This window comes from Protomyctophum parallelum (assembly GCF_964188405.1).
Source record: "Protomyctophum parallelum genome assembly, chromosome: 4".
Taxonomy (NCBI): Eukaryota; Metazoa; Chordata; class Actinopteri; order Myctophiformes; family Myctophidae; genus Protomyctophum; species Protomyctophum parallelum.
The window spans coordinates 5,179,161-5,203,550 of NC_139700.1; the positions used below are offsets into that span (position 1 = coordinate 5,179,161).

At 41.5% G+C, this 24,390-nt stretch overlaps 2 protein-coding genes across 2 annotated transcripts in view; one reads left to right on the top strand and one right to left on the bottom strand.

Annotated features, from left to right (window-relative positions):
- Positions 1-24,390, bottom strand: part of hsd17b12a (hydroxysteroid (17-beta) dehydrogenase 12a) — a 344,773-nt gene that overhangs the window by 40,894 nt on the left and 279,489 nt on the right. The gene's annotated exons all lie outside the window — the stretch shown is intronic.
- On the top strand, positions 10,471-20,976 carry tat (tyrosine aminotransferase). The gene is made up of 12 exons (XM_083764201.1): positions 10,471-10,557; positions 11,232-11,558; positions 12,433-12,537; positions 13,571-13,638; positions 14,369-14,527; positions 15,636-15,774; positions 15,858-15,910; positions 18,793-18,945; positions 19,254-19,382; positions 19,475-19,558; positions 19,703-19,801; positions 19,931-20,976. Exons 2-12 carry the CDS (start codon positions 11,252-11,254, stop codon positions 20,069-20,071), a joined length of 1,437 nt encoding a protein of 478 aa, XP_083620327.1. The 5' UTR covers positions 10,471-10,557; positions 11,232-11,251; the 3' UTR covers positions 20,072-20,976.

Consider the following 24,390-nt stretch of genomic DNA (forward strand, 5'->3'; position numbering starts at 1 on the left):
TGGTTTTGTTGGAACAGTTAGCCTCCATGCGAGACCTGACTACCCCAAAATGACTAAAGCTGGCAACATGCTTCAAAAGAACTCAAGTCTTTTTCAAAATAGTTTTATTGTCCATAAACATTTGACCACTGTGTATACAGTGCTGCTACAATACTGGGACTGTGATTTGTCTACCTGGATCGACACTCTTAAGAGTGTCGATCCAGGTAGACAAATTCATTCATCAAGAGAGATAGTTTACTATGAATGAAATGCAGTGAATCTTATCGTGTTTGTAGGCCTCCTCTGTCAATCTTTCTTAAAACAGGCATTTATTTGTACATTGCTGTACAAATAAATGAAAGTAAATTACAAGCGCCTTGAATTTCTTACCAAGTTCTTACCAATCAATCACACTAGTTACAATCGTGGAGGTGCAACAAGTGCCAAGAAGCACTTCGGCAAGACGTATGCTGCTAAACTTCATTTCGGCAAGACTGGTGCAGCCTTAACTGAGAGAGTATTGCGTAAAAACAATACAAGTATGTAAAATACATAATGTGTTGTAGCTGTTGAAGGAAGAGCGTCCCAGGACAGAAGAGGAGCGTCTGTTGTTGGAGGTGATCACCTTTGATGCAACATCATTAAAGAGGCTGTTGCACTGTGGTAAGTTTATTTATTTGGATATTTATTTGCAAGGTTATTATGCAAAGTGCTTCACATATTAAAAGTTACAATAAATGGAAAACAATTAGAGTAAGAGTAAGACATGACAAGGAACCAAAGCCAGGTTTAAGAAGTGATTTAAAAGATGACACACTGACTTTACAAGGCTGGTCAGTTCAGAGCCTCTAGGCACTGACGGTAAAGGCCTTTGCCTGGGAATCCCGGGACAGCCAAGATGATCCTGCCTGAGGATTTCAGGCTACTTGAAGCCTCATGTGGTTTTATAAGCTCTAGACTAGAGTGTAGCTAGCAGCTTGGCCATGAAGGTTATAGGTTATCAGCATGTGTGATCCTCTCTCTCAGTTCTGGTTAAAATCCTGGCTATTGAGAATCTCCCTAAAGTCTATCGTTTTACTAAGGTCTTTGCAGTTGTAACGGAGACACAAAATACAATCATGTAAAGTATGACCCAGGCTCAGTGTGCCGGTTGGGCCTTTGCAATGCCCCTTAGTAAAAAAATAAGTTGGGACTAAACTAGTATTTGTGCCAATTTTAAGTTGTGATCAAATAGTACTCTGAGATGTTTGGATTCTGGTTTAGGCTATTGTGGTGTCATGGTCTCATATTTGTACATTTGCAAATCAAGTACATATCTGTGATTCTGTGAATTATTTTCAATTCATTATGTGTTTTTTGTCTGATAACTTTATATTCTTTACTGCCTCTCTATTTTTCCAGTTCTTGCATCCAGCTCTTCAGGAAGGCTGTCTCAGAAAGCACATCAGGTAGCCGAAACGTGTGTTTCCTCCTCAAAAGCTGCTCAGCATGCCAGGCCATCTGAGGTGATATCGGTGCCCGTAGAAGTTGAGCCACAGGAGATGAGGGCAATGGACGATGTTGCTCGGCATTTTCCAGAAGACAGCCCACTCCTGTTGGAGGATGAGGAAGATGAAGATTCGGTTGAGGAGGGTAGAAGTCAACAAAGGACAACAGACAAAGAGGTAAGGCTGTCATTATTACATAATCGTCTAATCACAATTATTTGAGATCATCGCAATTTGTTTTGTCATAATCGTGTCCATGTTGAAAAATGTTCATACATAAAAACAAGCTGAAATACCAGATCTACAAGTTTTGTAAGCTTGTAGAGCAGCTATTTCCACTATACTTTAAATATAAAATCTATAAAAATGGCAGGATTTTCTTCGTATATTTCAGTTATTTGTCATATCTGCCCCATGCACTTCTTTATTACAACAGAAATGTTGCCATAATGTTCATAATGTTGCCAATTTCCAATTTTCCAAAAACACAATGAAATCTTTAATCGCAATTATTTGTTTGACAATTAATCGTCAACGTAAATGTGTAATCGTGACGGCCCTACAAGGAGGGGGACAATGTGGCTGAAGGACAGGCAATGGAGATGGCCAAGAGTGAATCTTCTTCTGGCGCTTCGGACGTGGACGAGAGAGCTGGCGATGGGAAAGAGAGAAGTGCAGCTGGGACACGACGAGACGAGCAGTCCGGAGAGAGGGAGATGCATGTGGAGGGGGACGATGATAAAGAAAACGAGAACAGTGAGAGAAGTAATGATTCTGCCCCGGAGAATGTCCCCTCCTCCCCTCGGTTCTGGTGTATTCTACACGAGTGCTCCGACGAGCAGCCGGAACAGCTACAGGTTCAGCATGACGTCACTACATCTCCTACTACACTCTTCACGTTTACATCTTCCACCTCTCCGTCACTGGACCTCACACCCTCCCCCCTCTTCTCCTGCCCTCTGGTCCTCCACAGTCATCCAGATTCTTCCACATCCTCGTCGGGGGACCTCACTCCCTCTCTCACTTTCTCCTGCCCTCTCATCCGGAGTCATCCGGCGTCCTGGACTTCCACTCCGCCCGAGACAGCCTGGGATTCCAATAAAACGGACCCCACGGACAAATCCGGCTCGGGGGTAGTTGGACTGGCACCCACGGCCCTCCGGACGGAACCTGCACTCCAGCTGTCCTCCAGTGACGATGATGTGGTCACTTTGTTGTCACCGGTGTTTCATCCACTGAAATACCCACTGAAATACTCCACTGCCAGCGATCCACTGCTTTCAACCTCGAGTCAACCTTCAACTATACCATCCAGGCAACACCATGCACTCTCATGTCTCCCTGAGCCAGTAGCATCTACGTACAGCCACAGCCTAAGCAACAAGGATGCAGTGATGTCTCAGAATGCTCCTTCTACTTCTGCCGGCTGGCCGGCGCCAACACGACGACCTCTCTCCAGACTTTCAAGAAGGTTCCAACGAAATCACCTCAATACATCCAGACAACAGCATTCTCTCTCAAATCCCCCGGAGCTAGTAGCGTTTCCATACAGCTATACCTTAAGCAACAGAGATTCAGTAATGTCTCGGGACGATTCTACCTCAACTGGCTACACCGGCCACCGGCCACCACCGCGACGACCTCTCACCAGGCTCTCAAGAAGGTTCAGACGCAATTGCAGTGTTGTCTCTCGCTCACAGGCTTTGACCCCATTCAACCCCATCCCTGAGCGTTCTGGAACACACAGACAGATGACTTCTCCTTTATTTTTCACGGAGTCAAACATCTCTGTGCATTCAACACTGGCTTCTGCTCCCAACCTTCAATCGAGGACTCTCTCCGATCAGGCGCCTTTATCATCTGAGCCCTCATCTGAGCAAGCTATCCATTTGCAACCAGTTGCTGTTCCTCAAACTTGTAATTCTGTCCTCTCCTCGCCCTGTGTGCAGCTGGACCTCAATGCCGGGCTTAACATTTATCCAGCACAGACTCTACCCTGCCCTTCTACCATCTCACAACATAGTATCTCCCAAATTGCCAGCCAGGCTGACAGAACCCTGGTGCGGATGTCACCGCAGTGCCAGTCTATGTTGCTACGGTCAAAGCTGCTACAGCCACTCGTGAGACTCACTAGGCTGAGCCAGCAGGAATGCAGCAGAGGAGAGACGGTAAGGAGATCTCTGACGCGGAAAGAGGACGGCAACAATGAGGTGGGAGATGGAAATCAGGATCTGACCGACACCTCTTTTAATTTAAATTGTCTGTACTCCAGTGATGAATCCTTTGACCATGACAATGAGGACTCGCATGATTCAGACCCTGACTACATCCCAAGCATGAAACAAATTTTAAATAGTGATTCATACTGAATAGTTATTCTTGAATCAAAGAGAATGAAAAATATTACATTGACTGATTGATGTTTTTAATGAGTGTATATATACAGTCAAAAGGATAAAACAAACGACTCAAAAGCTCACATGTCTTGGGGGAGGGGGGGGGGGGGTGCAGCAGAGACACACAGAATAATTAAATCAATAATAAATACATTCATACAATTTCTAACGTACTAGACAACTAAACTAGCAAAAAACTAGAAAATTCGCAATTTAAAAAAATTGCAGAGTGTGGTTGCCGCAGTGGCTTACATATGCCCCTCCCACTAGTATTGCCAGCCAATTACAATTTCAAGTCACGCCTTAGATCATGCGTAAGTAATTCGGAGGGGATTTAACCCCCGAAATTCATGTTTTTGCGACAAACGGTTACATTTCTCGCATTTGCGGCGCCCCCTATGGATGAAAATAGAATTGCTTTTAGAACTTGGTTGATTGAACCACCCCGGACATGTGATTGAAATGTGGGATGGATTGGACATTCCGTTCGTGATTTATGGCATTTTTTGTGATATAGGCCCCTCCTACTAACTTCGGAAGACGATTACGGCCGAACGATACGCACTTTAAAAATTCTGCAGTTCAGTTTTAATTGGATGGGTCCAGAGATCACGTGTGCCGACTTCTGTGAGATTTGGACAAAATCTGTAGGAGGAAAAGCAAAAAGTGTGTTTTGGACAAAATTCAAAATGGCGGAAAATCTATCATGGCGGAAATGGGCGTGGCCTTTATGGGGAGATGCGTCATGACCAAAGGAATCCAGGGAAAAAATAATTTAGATTTTACGACCTACGGTTCAAGAGTTATAAGCCAAAAGGTAAAGTGGGCTGTTATAGCGCCACCATGAGGCCGACCGATAAAATTGTAGGGTTAAATAATTTTAGGGATAATGTTGAATTATCCCTAAAAGTTTTGTAACTATAGTGATTACAGTCTCCGAGGAACAAATACTTGAATGTGAATTTTTGCCTTTTCCCATTCATGTCAATGGGGAAATTTAATTCACTAATAAATTCATATCAATTAAACTATACAACATTTCTCTTAACAAAATACAAGCACACGATTCCCGATTTTTCCGGTCAATTTGACATATGGCTCAAGTGCGTACAGCGTACAGTGTGGGAGGTATAAAGCGTCAAAATAAAGACTACTCCAGTGAAATAATAAAGTGTCACAGTTACAAGAGTCTGGTTGCCCATTCGGGCAACCACACTAATAATATATATATATATATATATATATATAATTTTTACATTCAGGTCCCTTTGAGACCATTAAAGCAAAGTCTTCATTGTTCTTATTATTTATTTATTATCTCCAGCAGGCTGAAGCACAAGGGGAGCTTATCTCACCCCACATACTGTGTAGCCTCTATGTTTACTATGTGTCTGTCAAGTGTGCAGGAGTTTAGCTGGATTTGTCTGTCTGGAGGCAAGCTCAAAAACTACTGGACAGATCAGCGCTACTGTACATTTATTGTTGCACAAGAGGCTTTATAGCCTACTTTTTGACATGGTCAGTGGTGGAAAAAGTACTTAAATGTTTTACTTAGTAAGTAAAAGTATCAATACTGAAATACTCTTGTTACAACTAAGGCCTCACTCACACCTTTCGATCTAGCATACAACATTGATGCATGCAAGATGTAAGTGTCATGGCCGCCCCAATGCATTTCCAATGGAAGTCACATGGTTTGATACAACATTTTGGACTACAAGCTGTTGTATGGCTTTCGGCTGTGTTTCGACTGCCCCCCTCCCCCTCATACAACACAAATGTTGTGTCAAACCATGTGACTCGCATTGGAAATGCATTGCGAGCTTGCATCAGATATATATATTCGAAATTGAAAATATTCGAGTAAGTACAAATACCTCAGAATTGTACCTAAGTACAGTACATAATTAAGTAAATGTATTTAGTTACATTGTACATTGTACTTCCCAAGTTCCCACCACTATAGGCCTACATCGTAGATGACTGAGGTCATAAACTGGCTCAAATATGGAATTCCACCCAGCCTGGCAGAGATATGCAATATGCATTCAATGCACCTTTCTAGTTGATTGTTTAATTCTGGGTATCCACGTTTTTATACTGTTAGTCTGTTACATTCATAATTTTCATTGATTGAATGCTTTATTAGGATGGATGAAAATGTATTTATTAGACATTTGGGCTAGAAGGATGCAACAATGAAGTCCTTGGGGACTTGTTTCCACTGTGGATACTATGTATTCAATTAATCAAAATAATGGACATTTTTCATCAACAAATATAAGACACTATATGTAAAAAGAATTGTGTTGAATTTTCCATTGTGTTCCTCTGCCCAGAGACTAAAGGTACATTTACTGGAAACTAACTCTTCTGACATGTGCAATGTCCCTGTAAAAAATAAACAAAAGTCATGTTTGTACACCTTTATTAGAAACTTTGGACTTTATGTCTCTAGACTTTCTACATGTTAATCATCGTTTCAAAGCATTTCATGTTCATTCTGCTTGTGTTGTGAACACCTGGATTCAAATACAATTTTGTATCTTTATCGTTTTAAATCAATTAAATGATTGATATTTAAATTGTTATGTTTGTGCAACGTATAAACACGTATAAAATAAGGCTAATAATTGATTTGGTCGATCAATAAAAGATAAACGTTATGAATAAACACTTTCTTTGAACGGTTATGCCCTTATGTCAGATATATTCTATTCAGGAAAATATAAGAAGACTGCTCTTTAGGTATCTAACTGAAATACTAGAGCGCAGATGACTGTCTGTTGTCAAGAGGTGGTGCTAGAATCAAAGTAGTGATAATCCCTAATTACAGGTAATGCATTCACATTATACTTTGCAGGGTATTTTGTTCTTAGATATTAGTCAACATCTGCTGCTACTGTACACACGTGATGATTGCCTGCCTGACAGTGCCTGTCACTGACAGTCTTGTGCTGAAATCACATTCTGCCCCGTAAGAAACAGACCAACCTGTGCTCTTTTAGGGACCTCAATAACAACATTATTTTCCTGAACCGATTATTTAACAATTTGATAGTGTTTAATATATTAGAGCTGGGACTCGATTAAAAACATTAATCTAATTAATCAGAGGCTTTGCGATTAATTAATCTAGATTAATCGCATTTTAATCGCATATCAATATTCAACCCGAGAACAGCAAGAAACCTTTTTTTTAAATGTTTTTTGGTATCCCAGTGAATCAACGAATAGTGACTACAGGATACCACTCATTTTCAACATTTTACTGTCATTAATATACCTGTTGTGGAAATAATAATAAAGAGTCACCCCATTCTGTGTTGCCCAGAACTGGAGGTCTGAAAAGAAATTAGTAACAGTAACAAGTACATCTCAGTGACATCACAAAGCTGTACTTACTTCATATTGTTACTGTTTTTTGTCAGACCTCCAGTTCTAGGCAACACAAAATGGGGTGACTTTTTTATTATTTCCAGTTTTCAGTACTATAGAAAAGCGCCCAGTGAGAAACGTTCCGCGGTGAAAAAAAAGGTGCGATTAATTTAACTGTAGTTAATCGCGATAAATCTTTCTGTAGTTAATTAATCTAAATCGCAATTAGTCCCGGCCCTAATATATATTATATTATATTATCATACTTTTGTCCACCCGCCCGGCTTAACGCATTCCATCAAATGTTCAACTCCAGTGTGGTAGAACATGACATAAGCTTACTGTATCTGACCTTTGATTTTGTTTTTTGTTTTTGTTAAAGATGGAGTGCCACAATTTTTGTATTTTTCCAGTTTTTCATGTGTCTATGAGGTGACATTACTTCATTAGACACCCTGGAGTTGTTTTTATGCGCAATGGTGTATTAACTTTGTATTTAGGGTTTCTTCCTGGAGGCTGAACCATTGACAGTCAAACGGGCCAATGAAGTAAACAGCAATATAGTGACATCACACTATCAGCCCCTCCCCTAACCCCTCCTTCTTTATCATACAACTACAGCTGTGGGTGCGGCTTCAGTTCAGGTGGATCACCGCCCATCACCACCCACCAGGCAAACCAGGCATACTTAATGAACTGGTGGGCGTGTCCACTTAAAAGCATGATTTTAACAAATACTGTACACTTTTTGGAAAGAGTTCTTCCACCTTATATTTTAATAATACCTGATTATCATGTTTTAGGGTGGAAAACAATCGTGGCACTCCATCTTTAAGTTTCGCCCTGATGCAAGCAAGATGATCTCTCTCTCTCTCTCTCTCTCTCTCTCTCTCTCTCTCTCTCTCCAGTGCATTCTCAACCTTTTCATGCCGTGGCCCCTATTTGAACTGGCCAGTTGCCATTTTAGCCAATGTTTGACCAGTTTTTTATAGAAGTTTCTTGATTACTTTTGATGAAGTATTTTCTTTCTTTCTTTCTTTCTTTCTTTCTTTCTTTCTTTCTTTCTTTCTTTCTTTCTTTCTAAGAATGTCTTTAAAGTCCTTAAAAATAATGTGGGGACCTGGGGGTCCAAGAACCACTGCACGTACAAGTGTGCCAACTAACTATACAGTCCAGTAAAAACAAAGTGGGACCTCCCTCTACATAGAGCACACCTTTATGGGAGCCTATGGGCCTGCTCTGTATTTGGTCATTTGCATCCAGACGGTTTTCCCCCAAGCCAATCACATGCCTCTCTCTTGAAGTCAGCCAGTGACGGACGGAGAATGACCCGAAGGTCAACAGATTACATCAGTGACAGATGTATGTATGCTGTGGGACGTCATGTGGCATGATGCTGCACCAGTGGTGGAAAGTAACTAAGTACATTTACTTAAGTACTGTACTCCCCCCCCCCCCCCATGATATCTCAGATCCAAATATCGGACTTTTACTCCACTATACATTTATTTGAAAACTTTAGTTTCTAGTCATATTAAAGTCTAACACTCGGTGATTCACTATGGGAGTGTCCTTTCTTGGGCGCAAGACAACAGAAGTATTGATATTTGATACTTTTACATAAGTAAAGATTGTGAGTACTTTTTCCACCACTGTTGTCAGACAGTTATGTATAACGGAAGACAAGGTCATCATCACTTAGGTCAGCGGTGCCACTGTCCCTCTCTACTCTGTTTACACACACACACACACACACACACACACACACACACACACACACACACACACACACACACGCTACTTTTGGATAAGGATGTAAGACATGTCATGTTGTCATGTTGAAGGTAAAATGAGGACATTCATGTAAACTCCAGTCTGTGTGGTGTAAAGACCAATGGACCAATAAAGTAAAATATGTGTTTCATTTCATCAATATAGATAATTTATGTAGTGTGTGTATAGCAGCACTTTTGTAATTTATCCGCAAACATTTTGGGAACACTATGGTTAAAGTCCTGGTTTGATGGTTGGTACAAAGTTCCATGGGTGGGTGCGTGTGTATGTGTGTGACGTGTGTGTGTGTGTGTGTGTGTGTGTGTGCGTGTGTGTGTGTTGATCATTGCAAAACCTGTTGTTTGTTATTAATATTTGTTTATTTAGAGGATCACTGGAACGCTGTAACTGTTTGGTAGATTCAGTAGGCCTACATAAAGTTCATTGTGCTGTATACCAGTATACCAAGGGCAGCAAATTGGAGCAACACAACCTGTGCCCTTGTTCTTACCATGTATTATTCATAGATAGGCCTACTCTTGGAACTGTGTCTGTCAACACAACAGCAAATAAAAACCAACAAACACCTGCTGTATTAGCCTATCATTTGGGCCAGAAGGAACCATGGGCTTTAGCCTATAGTGAAATTGGCATCATGCAAATTGTTATGACATGGCCTCATGCTGCTGCCTGACTGACACATGCATAAGCATATTGATAACCTGCATGACATGATAATTGTCTACTACTGTATCAGAGTTGTACTGTATGTACAATATGATATGAGATGCAAGCGCTCATGCCACATGGAAAACAGCCTGTGGTTGTTTGTGTCTGCAACTTTACTGCAAGCATTGGCGAGAAAGGCCAAGAATCTCTATAGCCTACTCAATGTTTGTGGAGAAGTAACTTTGGATTTGCCATTTGTCTTTGAACACAGCATATGCTCCTCTTGAAGATCAGAGCAAATATACAGGTAGATCTATGCGGGCTTTCAGGGGCAGCATACGGTGTTACCCTCGTCGTGATTTTCTGCCAAGCATTTTAGGTCTGTCAAAAACATCTATTTGACACGTGAGTCGTGAACATATAGTCCATAACAGTCTAGGACACTGAAAATAGGAGAATACCGGTAATATGTTTCCACATAGGTACGTCACAGCGGTCATATGAATAAGTAACGTCTTAGAACGGATGCGCAACGCGCGTCCTTCATCTTGGCGCATTACGCACGAAGACGCCGGGATCCCAAATCCCCGAGGGACACACTGTTTAGTGTTTACATTTAACTGCATGACATCTCTGTCTGGTTGAAACCAAAGCCATGCTTAATGCGTTTTGGGGAGTGATGTAACAGGGGTGTATGGGAGTATGGCACAGCCCTCGATTTCCACCAATAGAAATATTGGCCTGGTTCAACACCCATTTTTGGGGAGCTTGTTATAAATCCCGCTCATTAAGTCATTCCTGTTCATTTACTGTCCAGTATCGTGTTTTACTTGCATATCTACTATATTTGTAATTTGGATTTTGTTTTAAAGGTATTTACAATATTCTTTTCCCTATATTTTATTATAAGGATTGTTGCAGTATATATGCTACTTTTATATTGCCACTGCTAATTAGGACAATTCAAAAAACAATGTTTTTGGATGTCGTAGATTTAACTTTGTGCTGATAGGGTTGCAGTAGTATATATAGCCTACACTCATTATAAAGTTGATGCCTAAAGGGGAAACTGTATCGTTATTTTATTGCATTCTGATTCTGTATTCTCCTATGCAGTGATAGATAGTCTGCTGTTGTTTGATTAATTGTGTTTTCTACATTTCCCTGCAGCCTGTGTTCTAGAAATCGTTTTGAGTAATTCGACCCTTTATCGGTTTTGCGGGACGCGTGCATTTCTAATAGTATAGCTCTAGTTTGTGTGTACAGCCTAAATCACATGCAGGTGGTGGTCTAGCTTGCATGCGTTTAACAATGTGACCAGATACTGCAGATAGTGATGTGTATATAGGCTATGTGGAGTTTATTAAAATATCCAATTGGTTATTGGATGCTTTATTGACGCCTAAGGAGATGCCACCATAATGCGTCCTCGTGCAGTATACTTTTGGGGAGAAATTATGGTCAAAGCTTATCAGTGTAAAATCCTGCAAAATAGTGTATCATCATTCATTGTATTAACACATGCTTTTCATTCCCCCATCACCAGCCAGCAGCATCAATTCCAAGATGGACAGCAAGCCTTACCTGGTACAGATAAAGGGTAAAGGAGTCCATGGAAATAATGCTGCGGTTAACACCAGAAACCTGAATGGGACTGGGGTCAATGGGAAAAGCCTGAATGGGAACGGCGTTCACCTACACGTCCACGTGAACGGCAGCGCGTTCCCGGCCAAAGCGCCGAAGAGCCGCAGGGCGACATGGGACGTCAAACCGTCAGAGATGGCCAACAACACTCTGAACCCCATCCGAGCCATCGTGGATGGGATGAAGCTCACCCCGCACCCGGATAAACCCATGATTGCACTCTCCATAGGTGAGAAGAATATCTGTGCATATATCAGGTGTTATTGGCAATTTGGCGGTGGTGGAAATAGACAGTATATTCAAAGGTTTTACTTAAAAGTATCGATACTGCAAGGCAAGAATACTGTTACAAGTAAAAGTCCAGAATTCAAAATGTACTTGAGTAGTAGTAGCCTATACAAAAGTATTGGCATCCAAATAAAAAAGTAAAAGTAGACCTATACTCAAGTCATTATACATTACAGAATATCCCAAGTTTTCAAATGTATAAAAACTTGAAGATATAGCAGATAGCTATACAAGCCTACAAGCTCACAATGTGTCATCCCGACGCAATGTGAGCTTGACCGACTGTTTTCAAATGGCCAAAATGTATATAGGGCTGAAGTGGTTAATGTATGTTTAATAATAATCGAAATCTACAAAGTAACTAGTTCTAAAGTTTTCAAAAATAATTGTAGTGTAGTAAAAGTACAATATTTGCCTCTGAAATGTACTGGAGTAGAAGTAAAAGTAACCTACTGACAATTGGAAATACTCCAGTAAAGTAAAAGTACCTCAAAATTCAACTGATACAGTACAAGTAAGTAGGCTACATGTAATTAGTTACTTTCCACCACTGATTATTGGAATATATTATTAAGCAGTACACTACTTTTAGAATATCTTCTGTGGCCTCCTATAGTCCTATAAATTATCATATTTTGTGAAGATGCCTCAGAAATGTACTTCAATGGCTAATTTGTACAACAGAAATTATACATAGTCTTATGGCAGCTTATCTCAGTTCGTTTGTTAGCTTGTTTCACTGCTGACAGCAGACTGTATATATTATTACTGACCCTGGCCTATACTGTTGTATATTATTTTCCTTGTGCATGCAGGGGACCCCACTGTGTTTGGAAACCTGCCCACTGATGACGCGGTGCTCCAAGCCATGAAAGATGCCATCGACACCCACAAATTCAATGGATATGCTCCTTCTGTCGGTGAGTCCTATAGTAGCAAAACTGCTGTTGTACAATTTACAATTTAGGCATTTAGCAGACGCTCTTAATCCAGAGCGATTTTACAATAAGCAAGAACAACACAAGGTTTATACAGCAAATGCATTGAAATAATCATCATCCGTCTAACAGTAGAATATCCATACATTGAAACTATAAACATTATTGAATGCTATAGAATGCCAGGCATCTGTCTATACATAACATCTAAATTACATATTTTAGCCTTTGTGTTAGCCTGAAAGGTCGTTGAGGCTAAGGCAAGTGCTACTTATTGGAGGTTTAACCTGCACTGAGAGAATAGAGACACATGCAGAAACACACAACATTTTTAATTCTCAGTGGGTGTTAGTTGTTTATAGTCTACTGGTTGCCCTATATAGTTCAATGCATATTGATCTTAAATCACCATCATTTGCGAGTAGCTATAATGTAGATAACTCATTGATTTAAAATGCAACTGAAATGTCAGATGCAGAATAGTCTCCTGGTAAAGCAATACATGGCATCACAAGTATGAATCTACATGTATAAGAGTGATTTATTTAGTTGTGTGGCAGCGCTACGCACCAAAATAGATCTACAACAAGTCGCAGCTGTGCATCATCTAGATCGGCTACATTTGGTTTGCAATACAGTGCACATTTGCTTTTAATTCATTTTTTTAGAATGTTTTTTGAAATTATAATAAATAAAAACTAAATGTAGGAAACCAAAAAAATGAAATAAAGGCAGACACAGTCTAAAGTGTTATATAACCCATTTAAAGTAGGCTGTCTCTTGCTCTCTTGTTTACTCTCCCCCCTCCTCTGTCTCTCTCTCTCTCTCTCTCTCTCTCTCTCTCTCTCTCTCTCTCTCTCGCTCACGTGCCTCCTTTCCCCTCTTCCTCTCAGTTCATCTTTGATACACTCACATTTTAAATGCGCCAATTATGTGAATTGCCTAAATTGTAAGCGATTACCGTATTAGATTTATTAAGCTTTTGGAATTAATACCGCCTCATTTCATTTGTCAGGTTATCAGAAAAGCAGAGAGGCGGTGGCAAACTTCTACAGCTCCCCCGAGGCCCCTCTGGAGGCAACGGTAAATTCCCCTCATAATGGATGAATGGATGAATTCATTAGTTCTATCTTATTTTTGCATCAAACCTGCTAAAATCGCCCACCGTACATTGGAATACATAACACACAATCACGTTACAACATAAAACACTGCAGACTTTATTTAAAAAAAAAAAAAAAATTGCGGCTTCCGCCTTTATTTTTATTTTTATTTTTTATAGAGGGACAGACAGTAGGCTGACTGGGGAGAGAGATGGGGGAGTGACATTAGCAGTAAAGGCCGTCGGGATCGGGAGTTGAGCCCGCGGCACACTGCCAGACTGGATTACCTGCAGCCAAGGTTGGACATTTGGAATGTCAGAACAGGTTCTGGCATATATCCATATATGGAGATCTAAGGGTTTGAGGTTTGAGGTCAAATGAAGCGTTGCTGGCCAATATTGTTGACATCAGGGATCTCCATCCTGTGCACCATATATGGGGGCTTTCCCATGTATGGGGATTTTGAGTGATGACTGACTGACTGACTGACTGACTGAATGTACGATTTCATAGTAAATGCGACCTGTGGTCGCATTGCAGTATTGATACTTTTACTTAAGTAAAACATGTAAGTACTTTTTCCACCACTGGTTAAAAGTGTGTCTCAACCTTTTCCTTGTCACAGTTCTGTCTCTTAATCCCTTCTCTCCCTGTCTGTCCCTGTCCCTGTATAGGATGTGATTCTCACCCTGTCTACTGTCCCTGTATAGGATGTGATTCTCACCAGCGGGTGCAGTCAGGCCATTGATCTGGTCATCAGTGTCCTATGTAACCCTGGGGACAACATCCTGGTTCCCTGCCCAGGCTTCTCCCTATACAAGACCCTAGCAGTGTCCCTGGGCATCAATGTCAAACTCTATGACCTGCTGGTGAGTTATCATAATACATATCATATATAGTCCATCCATCCATCCATCTCGAACTGCTTATCCGTAGTCGGGTCGCGGGGGCAACAGCTCCACCAGAGTGTTCCAGACTTCCCTCTCCAGAGCAACATTAGTGACTTCCTCCTGGGGATCCCGAGACCTTCCAAGGCCAGTGAGTCGATGTGTTTCCTCCAACTGCGCCTCGGTCTGCCCCAGTCTGCCGCATATATTAGTATTCTATTAAATCTCTGCAAGTCCGAAACTTGGCCGGAGTCAGGAGATTATGTTTTTGCCTGTCTGTGAGCAGCTAATCTTCGACACCGCTTCAAATCCACCTTCCTTCCACTTACCAAATCTTTCAAATTGCCCTCATGGTGGTGCCATAACAGGCCTTGAACCTTATGTTGTTTTTCCCATGGATGCCTTGAGTCATAGCGCAACTTCCTTTATAGGTAAAGAACACAACTCTATTTTGAGTCTTCTTCAAAATGTTTTCACGTTACATTCAGATATATGGCTATAATTGTCTTCCAAACTGTGTCACAATTCATGAACAGCATCTTATCTAACCCATATTGCAATCACGTTGAGGGGCGTCTAACACAAGATGAAAGTTATTTAACTTCCACCCACAGAGGGCACCACCACAAATACTACAAATGTCACTGTTTGCTGTGGAAACATGATTTCTTCCCCCCACCAAATTAAGCACAAATAAACTTGTGAGTCATGTCATATTGTTTTTGCCGTCAAACATGTGTGGACAGGGTCTATTTAAAAAAGAAAACAAAAAGGCAGTATTACGCATCATACCCAAATTGAAATAGCATGTTGAGGGGCTTCTGTAGAGCACACCTCCAAAACCACTTTCACTTCTGCAGATGAATAACGCAGCCCTGGGTATAGGCAACATGGTTTGACCTTCTCTGAGGAAGTATGGGATGACACAGTGGGATCTTACATCTTATGCCTGACTTGTGCACAGATGGCTCAACAAACACTTTCATACTTTATGATGTTGAAAAAATTATTTTCTTCCCGACATGTTGACATGTTTGGCGACACTTTGTTCTCGAATCATAAAGGCTTTAAACACTCCCTCTTTTTGCAGCCAGAGAAGATTTGGGAGGTCGACCTTCAGCAAATGGAGAGCTTGATTGACGAGAGGACGTCCTGTGTGATCATCACCAACCCCTCCAACCCCTGTGGATCTGTCTTCAGCAAAGAACACCTGCAGAACATACTCAGAGGTCAGTATTTAATCTGCATTGTCTCATATCTCATTTAGCCTTTCCAATACTGTGTGGTTATTGTGATGCTTGCTTTTTCCCAGTGGCCTCCCGGCACTGCGTTCCAATTCTGGCAGATGAGATCTATGGTGATATGGTAAGTACACGCGCACGCACGCACACACGCACGCACGCATGCACACACGCCCGCCCGCCCACACGCACGCACGCACGCACACACACACACACACACACACACACACACACACACACACGCTCACACACACGGCACACACATGCATTTTTAATTGATTGAATACTTACTTTATTGACAATTTGCATGGATAAGCACAGGGAAGTACAGTACAATACATGTTTTGCTAAAAGGATGAATCCAAGAAAACCTTTCGGCTTGTTTCTATTGGGGTCCTCCTCATGTACTCAGTTCATGGAAGGTAGGGGGGTTGGAAGGAATCACACTATGTTACAGGTTGGCAGGTCGGCTTGGCTGTCTGTCTACAATTGAACCTCCCGTAATACCAGCGAGGCACATTCTTTCCCAAACTGGCAGGGGAGGTTGGGGCTTGGTTCGGTGGTGTCAGCTTGGGCATACGACCCAGAGAGGAGGGTCAGCACAGGGAGGATTAGGGGCAATGTCTGGTGACTGGTGAGTGCATGAGAGTGGGATATGGGTCAACCAGGACATGTGGCTCAGGGGTAGAGTGGCTGGTAGAGCTGCTGAATGGTAACCGTGAGGTTCCCAGTTCTCATCCTGGGCTCCGCCAAAGTTAGCGTCAAAGTGCCCTTCAGCAAGACTCCTAATTACTCCCAATGTGTTGTTAGTGTTGAAAGCAGTGCTATAGCGTAGCCTAGGTCTTTTCAGACGGTATACCATAATTATTCCCTGCGCAACATGCACACTTATAGGCTATACACTTGCACGTGGTCAATGGATGAAATGATTAGCAGACGGTATACACTTGCTACGTATATATAGCGTATAACGGTAGACTACATCACTGCTTGAAATAATGGTAGGTAGCCTACTAGTAAGGAGGTAGGTAAAATAGCTAGACGGGTAAAAGAAAATAATTACTGTATAAAGAATGTCAGCAATAGTTATCCATCAAATTAATGTTGAATAGTTTTAACTTTCATTTATGAGAGTGGGAGTAAGTGGAAAAGTCCAGATTTGGTGTTGGTCAGTGCACAGGGGTTTGGTTTGTCTACAACTCTGCATTCTTGACAATATTTCAGGTTCAGGTTCATTTATTTGTTTGTCCCCGTGGGGCGATTTGGTTTACAGCAAGGCATAACATATATTTGCCCATGAAACACACATAGTCACGAGCATGACTATGCACTTTTTTACTTGCATGTGTTTGCAATTTACGCAGATGTGACCGCCGCTACAGAGAGGCGGGAGGTGGGCGTGTGGGGGGAGGCGGCACATTGAGAGGCCACAATGGCTCTGGGTTGCATTAAGAACCCAGTTGAGACACAGCAAGGGAAAAAGAGAAAAAGTTTAACAAACCCCTATTCTATCCCCCCCCCTAGAAGGCCCTCTGGTTTAGGGGAGGAGATCACATCGGATCACATCGGACCACCGACCAGAAGCAAAAATTGCTCTGTTTGTAGATTTTTTTTTTTTTTTGCAGTGTCATTCAAATCAGCCAATAGGAGGTGGGGCGGTTCTGGACTTAATTGAAGCCAGCTTACTATAGTTTAGGCAGCAGCTCTCCACTTCTCCACTGTGCGCTCTCTTCTTTTGTTTTCATCGATGTATCACACCGATCCATGTCACAAGTGCACATTTTAATTTCATTTTTTTTAAATAACATATTGAGTTAAATAAATAAATGCAGCTGGCATTGTATTGCATTAATACTAGTATTGTATACAAAGTAAGGATCGGGTTAAAAAAGAAAGAAGAATAACACCTTGATGAAGGTGTTTAGACACAGCTTTAGGTCACTCCGTCCTCATGGGTGCATGTGTTTGGTCCTATAGTCCTACAGTCATGAGTCCGACACCCTACCCAAAACCCAAACCTAAGCTCACAGGTTAGTTTTAACCTGCCACGGGTTAGTTGTAACCGGCCGCGTATGTCGGGAGTGACGGTGTTGTCAGACTAATGCCTGTCGGACTGTTACTGTTAGTATATCGAACAAACGTAGCCTGATCATCACAACTGTGCATAGATGATTTAGGTGCTGGACTCTGGTGCTGGATTTATTTATCTTCTGTTATGTGTTTTGCTTCCTCTGGGTCTTTGGAGTTCCTCAGAATCAGCTTTATTGTCACCTCCCAGGTTTGCACAACTAAAGAAGAAGTGGGTGAAATTAGTTTGAACATTAGTTAAGGTGCTATAGAAAACAAAATTGATCAATTATCAATGAATTACCAGCTGCTGCCTTATATCTCCAGAGTTGTGCTATGAAATGTAAATATCTGTCTATCTGTATTTATGTGTGTGTGCCTACTACAAATGGAACCAAAGGACCGGTTGTAGTGTTGGCATTGGCTTGGCAGGTATTAAAGAACATCTCTCATATGTGTCAGAATTGCGGGGGTCCGCGGGTACAGCGGGGGTCCCTGCGGAGGTCGGCGCGGGGGTCCGCAGTAGTCTGCATGGGGATCCGCGGGTACAGTGACTCTACTGAGACTCAAATGTGCTATGTTACCAATTAAATCAGCGGATGTGCGCAGGTCTACGCACTGTTTAGATGCGCTGCACTGCTATGCTCAAATTAGTATGGCGGCGGGTTCAAGTTTCATCAAAGTAGTGTCGGATGGTTTGACTTCATGGCCGTTCAGCTAGCATCCCGTTGGCCGCGTCGTTACCCGTTCGTATCACCAGCAGCACTCGCTGTCTTTGACTTTAGTTTCGTAAAAGTAGTTTCGGATGGTTTGACTTCATGACGTTCAGCTAGCAATGCATCCCATGTCTGAGAGGTCGGCTAGAGGCAAACAACCGCACAATCCACATACTGTAAAGTAGACTGACACTGTTCCTGATCCTTGTCTCCTTCTTGCCAGGTTTTCCCAGGCTGCAGTTCTCATTCCTTGGCATCACTCAGCACTGACGTGCCCATCCTTTCCTGTGGCGGACTGGCTAAACGCTGGGTCGTCCCAGGCTGGAGGATGGGATGGATTCTCATTCATGACAGGAATGGAGTGTTTGGCTCTAAGGTATGTTCTCAGGCTTTTTACCACTTATTCTTAGTGAAACCAACCTGAGTTGCACTTGCACCTGTACGTGGAACCGCTTTATTCTGACAAACAGCGACATGGCATCAGTCCACGCACGCATGCATAGACACAGAAACATTCCTTGTTCAATTGTGACTCACTCTTCTATCTTCCTGTCACTCTTCATAGGCATCTCTAAATAAAACATGACAACACTGCCACCCAGGGGACCCCCCTGCTTCTTGAAACACTGCCACCCAAATAATCGCTTGCAATTCGGCTTGTATGTCGCTGTTTCTCCTTTCCAGATCCGCCAAGGTCTAGTGAAACTGAGCCAGCGGATTCTAGGAGCCTGCACCATTGTCCAGGGGGCGCTAGAGGGCATCTTAAACAACACACCCAGCAGCTTCTACAACAAGACCATCAGCTTTCTCAAGGTCAGTAGGACAAGTAAAGGCAAGTAAGTCTGTGTACAGAACCTACAGTGTAGCAAAGCTTTGTTCATTTTGATAATCTTCTTCTCCCTCAGTCCAACTCAGAGATCTGTTTCAACGAACTGTCCACTGTACCCGGCCTTACTCCTGTGATGCCTTCCGGAGCTATGTACCTCATGGTCAGTACACCAAGAAACATGCTCACGTAATGGCACTTTTCAAAAATAAATTACTTTTACAAAGTACTTCACACAGCACATAACGTATTGTGTGTGTGTGTGTGTGTGTGTGTGTGTGTGTGTGTGTGTTTTCACTTCTTCCAGGTTGGGATTGATATGAGTCACTTTCCAGAATTTAAAAACGATGTGGATTTCACCGAGCGCCTGGTGACGGAGCAGTCTGTCTTTTGTCTGCCTGCTTCGGTAGGATGCCAATACATCCAAACACCTATCCATCCATTCATCCATCCATCCACCCATCCACCCACCCACTGTGTCTTTCTGAATGTCTATGCAGCATGTCGTTACTAACAATCCCTTTCTCTCTGCCAGGCTTTCGAATATCCAAACTACTTCCGCATTGTGGTAACGGTGCCAGAGGAGATGATGGTCGAGGCGTGCGTACGGATCAGAGAGTTCTGCCAGCGTCACTACCGACCCTGCACTTTAGACAGCAATGAGCTGGACCAATGATGGCCGGCAGGAACAATGGCAGAACTGGACCAAAGTAAGAAGACCTATGGATGTACTTAGGAGAGACAGAGATGGACTCAGAGGGATAGAGATAACGAGAGAGAGAGAGAGAGATAGAGAGTGTAGGGAACAATGAAGGCAGAGGTCCTCATATTGACATTGATTTGGAATCAGTTATAAATAATAGAAAAAAGAAAATAGGATAGAATCAGGAAAAGTTTTAGATGATTTCAGATCAGTGCCTGGTGCCACCTCTCTTGAGTTTAGGGATATGTGAGGGGTTGTAAGGAAGAGAACTAAATATGTTAATGTATTGAACACTGAAGAAACAAGACATATCATGATGTATATGGTGGTCCATCCGTGTCACTGTAAATTTTGGTGGGAATAGCTTATATTATATATTATACAAAGCTTATATTTATATTTTGTACGGCCAACTTATGATAACCTATGTTTTAATTTTAATTTTTATGTTTTTGGATGTGTGACAGTTTATCAGTCCAAATAATAATAACAGAACCATCATAGACCATGCATGCAATAACAAGTCATTGTTAGTTTATTTTTTGGTATTCCGGACAATGAATGAATACATTCTACAGTGAATGCATGCTGTATCTTTATCTGCTCAATGAAATCAGTGTATTTAGATGTTTGTATTACTGTAGTTATCGGTTTTGAGTGGTCTGTTAGCCATCTTCATGTACAATTTTACAAACAGACTCTTTCTTATGTAATACACTTTGTAATGCAATACACATTTAAATGCATATATGATGATATCTTGTCATGTTGAACATGTCTTATTTTTATTTTAACATTTATGTAAAAAAGCTATTTAAGCCAATCAACGTGTAAGGTCATGAGCTCTAGATTTGTGTAAGAAAATAAAGGTATACACCTGAGAATTTAGATTTTGAGTTGAATTATTTGAAAAGCATTAAAAACCCACATGGCTACAGAATTTTGAGGATTACACAAGAAAGTCCAGGGACTTATTGTCTCCACCAGGCCGAAGGCATGGGTAGAGAGTATGTTTTGCACTCCCGCAAACGATGAACCTCTGCCCCAAAACTTCCAGAACGACCTATTATAGCGCCACCAGGAGGCCGACTTTTATAGCGCCACCAGGAGGCTGACTTTTATATTACTCCTCCAGATTCTGTCCAGAAATCCCACAAATCGTTACACACTATATCTATAGTCATGTGTTCAAGATGGAGCTGTCCGATATTTCATATTCCATCCTAATTGGCCAACATTGGCTTTCAAAGTTTGCATGATTGGCCCTTTTGAAACAAAAAACCTCAAATTATGAACGCAGCGTGCAATTTACGTGAAATCTTTCACAGACTTTCCTACTAGGCTGAGGAATATAGCGCCACGAACAGGTGGATTTTTGCTAAACACATTTTTGGAACAAAATGCCTCACATCATCCAATTGCCATCAATGGTGTAAGAACAAATGGCACCCTTTTCACATTGGCCTATTAGCGCCACCAGGAGGCCACAACCTGAGGGGCACTTTTTCTAGTGTCCATTGAGGTCCTCTCACATTCAACAGATGAATAATTTAAAAATACATTATTTACAATACAAACATGACATTAACGTATACAGTACCAACGTAAAACAAGTGCACCCATATCTAATATTCCTCTATAGGGGAACCTTTTCGAATAGCCATGCCTTTGTCTGCTGTTTAAAAGACCTCACATTGGTTGTTAGTTTGACACTGGTTTCAAGTCCAATGTGTGGCTCCTATGTAAGTAAATGATCCTGCCATTTATTTATTATTATTACTATTATTATTATTATTATTAGCATCATTGTCATCATCATAATGAGTTTAGTCAATTGTATAATTACACAAATGAAAAATAGTTTTATGAAATGCAAACGGCACTTTCCTCAGCTTGCATGTGACCCATGTGGTTAGGGTCAGGGTCAAGATCTTGAAATCCCACACCATAAACTTATGTAACTGTGTTTCAGAGGGGGCTGCATGTCGAAATCGTCCAGATGAACACAGTTCATGGGTGTGGACTTTGGGAAATAATGATCAGCAAATTCTATGGAGTTGATGTTTCTAACCTTGACATTTTATGTAACTCACAGTCCATAATGTCTGGGAAATCATACCCATATAGAGTTGAAATGCATGTTTCTTTCCAAATGAAGTCCTGTCAGTTCATTAAGACTCTTCAGCTCAGATTGACCATTAACCATTTATTGCAAGTGTAAACAGAAGAAGTTAACTGATTTTTACCTTGTAGAACACTGTTTCCAACTTTTATGGGTCCCTTTATTTTGTTGTTCCCTATGTTTGTTTGTTTTTCAAGAAACATTCCCAAAAAAGCATTTCTTTTCCCCATGATTTCAGTAATGGAGAAATAAAATAAATATCAAAGTAATTCCATAAATCAGAAAACAAATGTTTAAGATGTAGTGAAAATAGCCGATCTGCAAGCTCTAGATCTTCTATGTTCACTAGTTTGGGTCCTGGGCAAATATCAAATTTCTCTTTTGGGTCTTGAGTGTACTGTAGGGCAGGCCGGTATATAGCTCCCCACCCCAGGGCCCCTACCCACCAGTGTTGTTTTTGGCAGCAAATTTCGATTTTAGTTTAGTCATAGTCTTTGGACTGAAACTTAATTTAGTTTTAGTCACATTTTAGTCACCTGGAAATGTCTTAGTGTTAGTCTAGTTTTAGTCGACTAAATGTCATAAGATTTTAGTCGACTAAATCTACAGGTGATTTAGTCGACTAAAATGTGTTTTGGTGGGCCTTGATGCCGTCGTAATGTGTGTTTTTACACTTGCTGAAAATAGCCAACGTGTATAGCCAACGTGTCGCAACGCGACGCGTTGTGAGCTTGTAGATCAGCTATCGACTAAATCTACAGGTGATTTAGTCGACTAAAATGTGTTTTGGTGGGCCTTGATGCCGTCGTAATGTGTGTTTTTACACTTGCTGAAAATAGCCAACGTGTATAGCCAACGTGTCGCAACGCGACGCGTTGTGAGCTTGTAGATCAGCTATTTTCAGCATGCAACCAAGAGTAAAATGACTTATTGTGGATCTCTTGTCCACTAGTCCCTTCCTAACATTTTAGTCTAGTTTTTATTTGTCGACGAAATTGTCAGTATATTTAGTCTTAGTTTTAGTCATCATAGCTTTTTTTCATTTAGTTTTTGTCAGTGGAAAACGGTAGTCGACGAACATTTTTCGCCTTAGTTTTAGTCGACGAAAACAACACTGCTACCCACCCCTCCTAACTTGTTCCAACTTTGTTTTTGTGGCACCACATCCAGTCCACAACCCATAAGTATTATGTATGGCATGACTCATGATTATATAACACTGTTTTTTAGGGTGAACTCACAGGATCTCATGTTTATCAAGGCCATATGTGAGAAGAAGGCATGTTTTTTAAGTGTCACAGCAGAACAAAATTGATAGATAATTATTATTATTAATTTGTATTTATAAATCACATCTAGACAGGTGTTGACAAAAGTTCTGTGCAGGAATAATATGAATCGATTGACCGGAAACGAACCGCGAACGTGAAAAAACTAAAACAAATACAATTTGTTTAAAGTATACATGATTTGTATGTTGTATATGATTTATGAGACATAGCTTGCTGAGTTAGTTCAGTCAGATATACTCGAGCGAGTGGCTTTATGCTATGCTCAAGGGCGCATACATATCCTCAAGGGGTTAATATGCTGGGTGTATACAGTGTTTGCAAGACCCGTCATGTCATACGCTGATGTGGCAGGCAGCTGACCTACACCTAGAAACCCCATTCAAACCTATTTAGGTTCATCTTACGGTGGACATTACATGTTTGCCTGAATATTGGCATGCTACTAGTCCTACATACTTACACCTAGAAACCCCATTCCAACCTATTTAGGTTCATCTTACGGTGGACATGTTTGCCTGAAAAGGAATCTTTGAAATGTTTCATAGTTTTAGAAATATAGTGCTTTCAAATTTGATACGTTTATAATGGGGCTCAATGGCAGCTATATGGCACGTCAAAAAGTAACTTTCGCCTAGAAACTCCATTCACACTTTTTATAATTAAACCCACAGTAAGCTAAGCTGCTTACGCCAGGCTGCCGCACAGGAACGGGAGCAGCAGAGGAAGCTCCAGGCTGCCGCACAGGAGCCAGAGGACCAGTGCTCTGGAGGCTCAGAAGGGTGAAATGGAGCAGCAGGAAGATGCAGTCATCCAGGCTGATGACTACAAACCAGCCCAAACTCGCATGCCCAGAGAAAAGGTGTCTCCCAGTCCGAATC

What these genes read in the sequence shown, in the direction of transcription:
- tat (XM_083764201.1), top strand. Translation starts at nt 11,252, where the DNA reads ATGGACAGCAAGCCTTACCTGGTACAGATAAAGGGTAAAGGAGTCCAT. An exon ending in ATGAGATCTATGGTGATATG is followed by an intron (nt 15,911 to 18,792) that starts GTAAGTACACGC and finishes CCTTCTTGCCAG; the next exon opens with GTTTTCCCAGGCTGCAGTTC. An exon ending in ATGGAGTGTTTGGCTCTAAG is followed by an intron (nt 18,946 to 19,253) that starts GTATGTTCTCAG and finishes TCTCCTTTCCAG; the next exon opens with ATCCGCCAAGGTCTAGTGAA.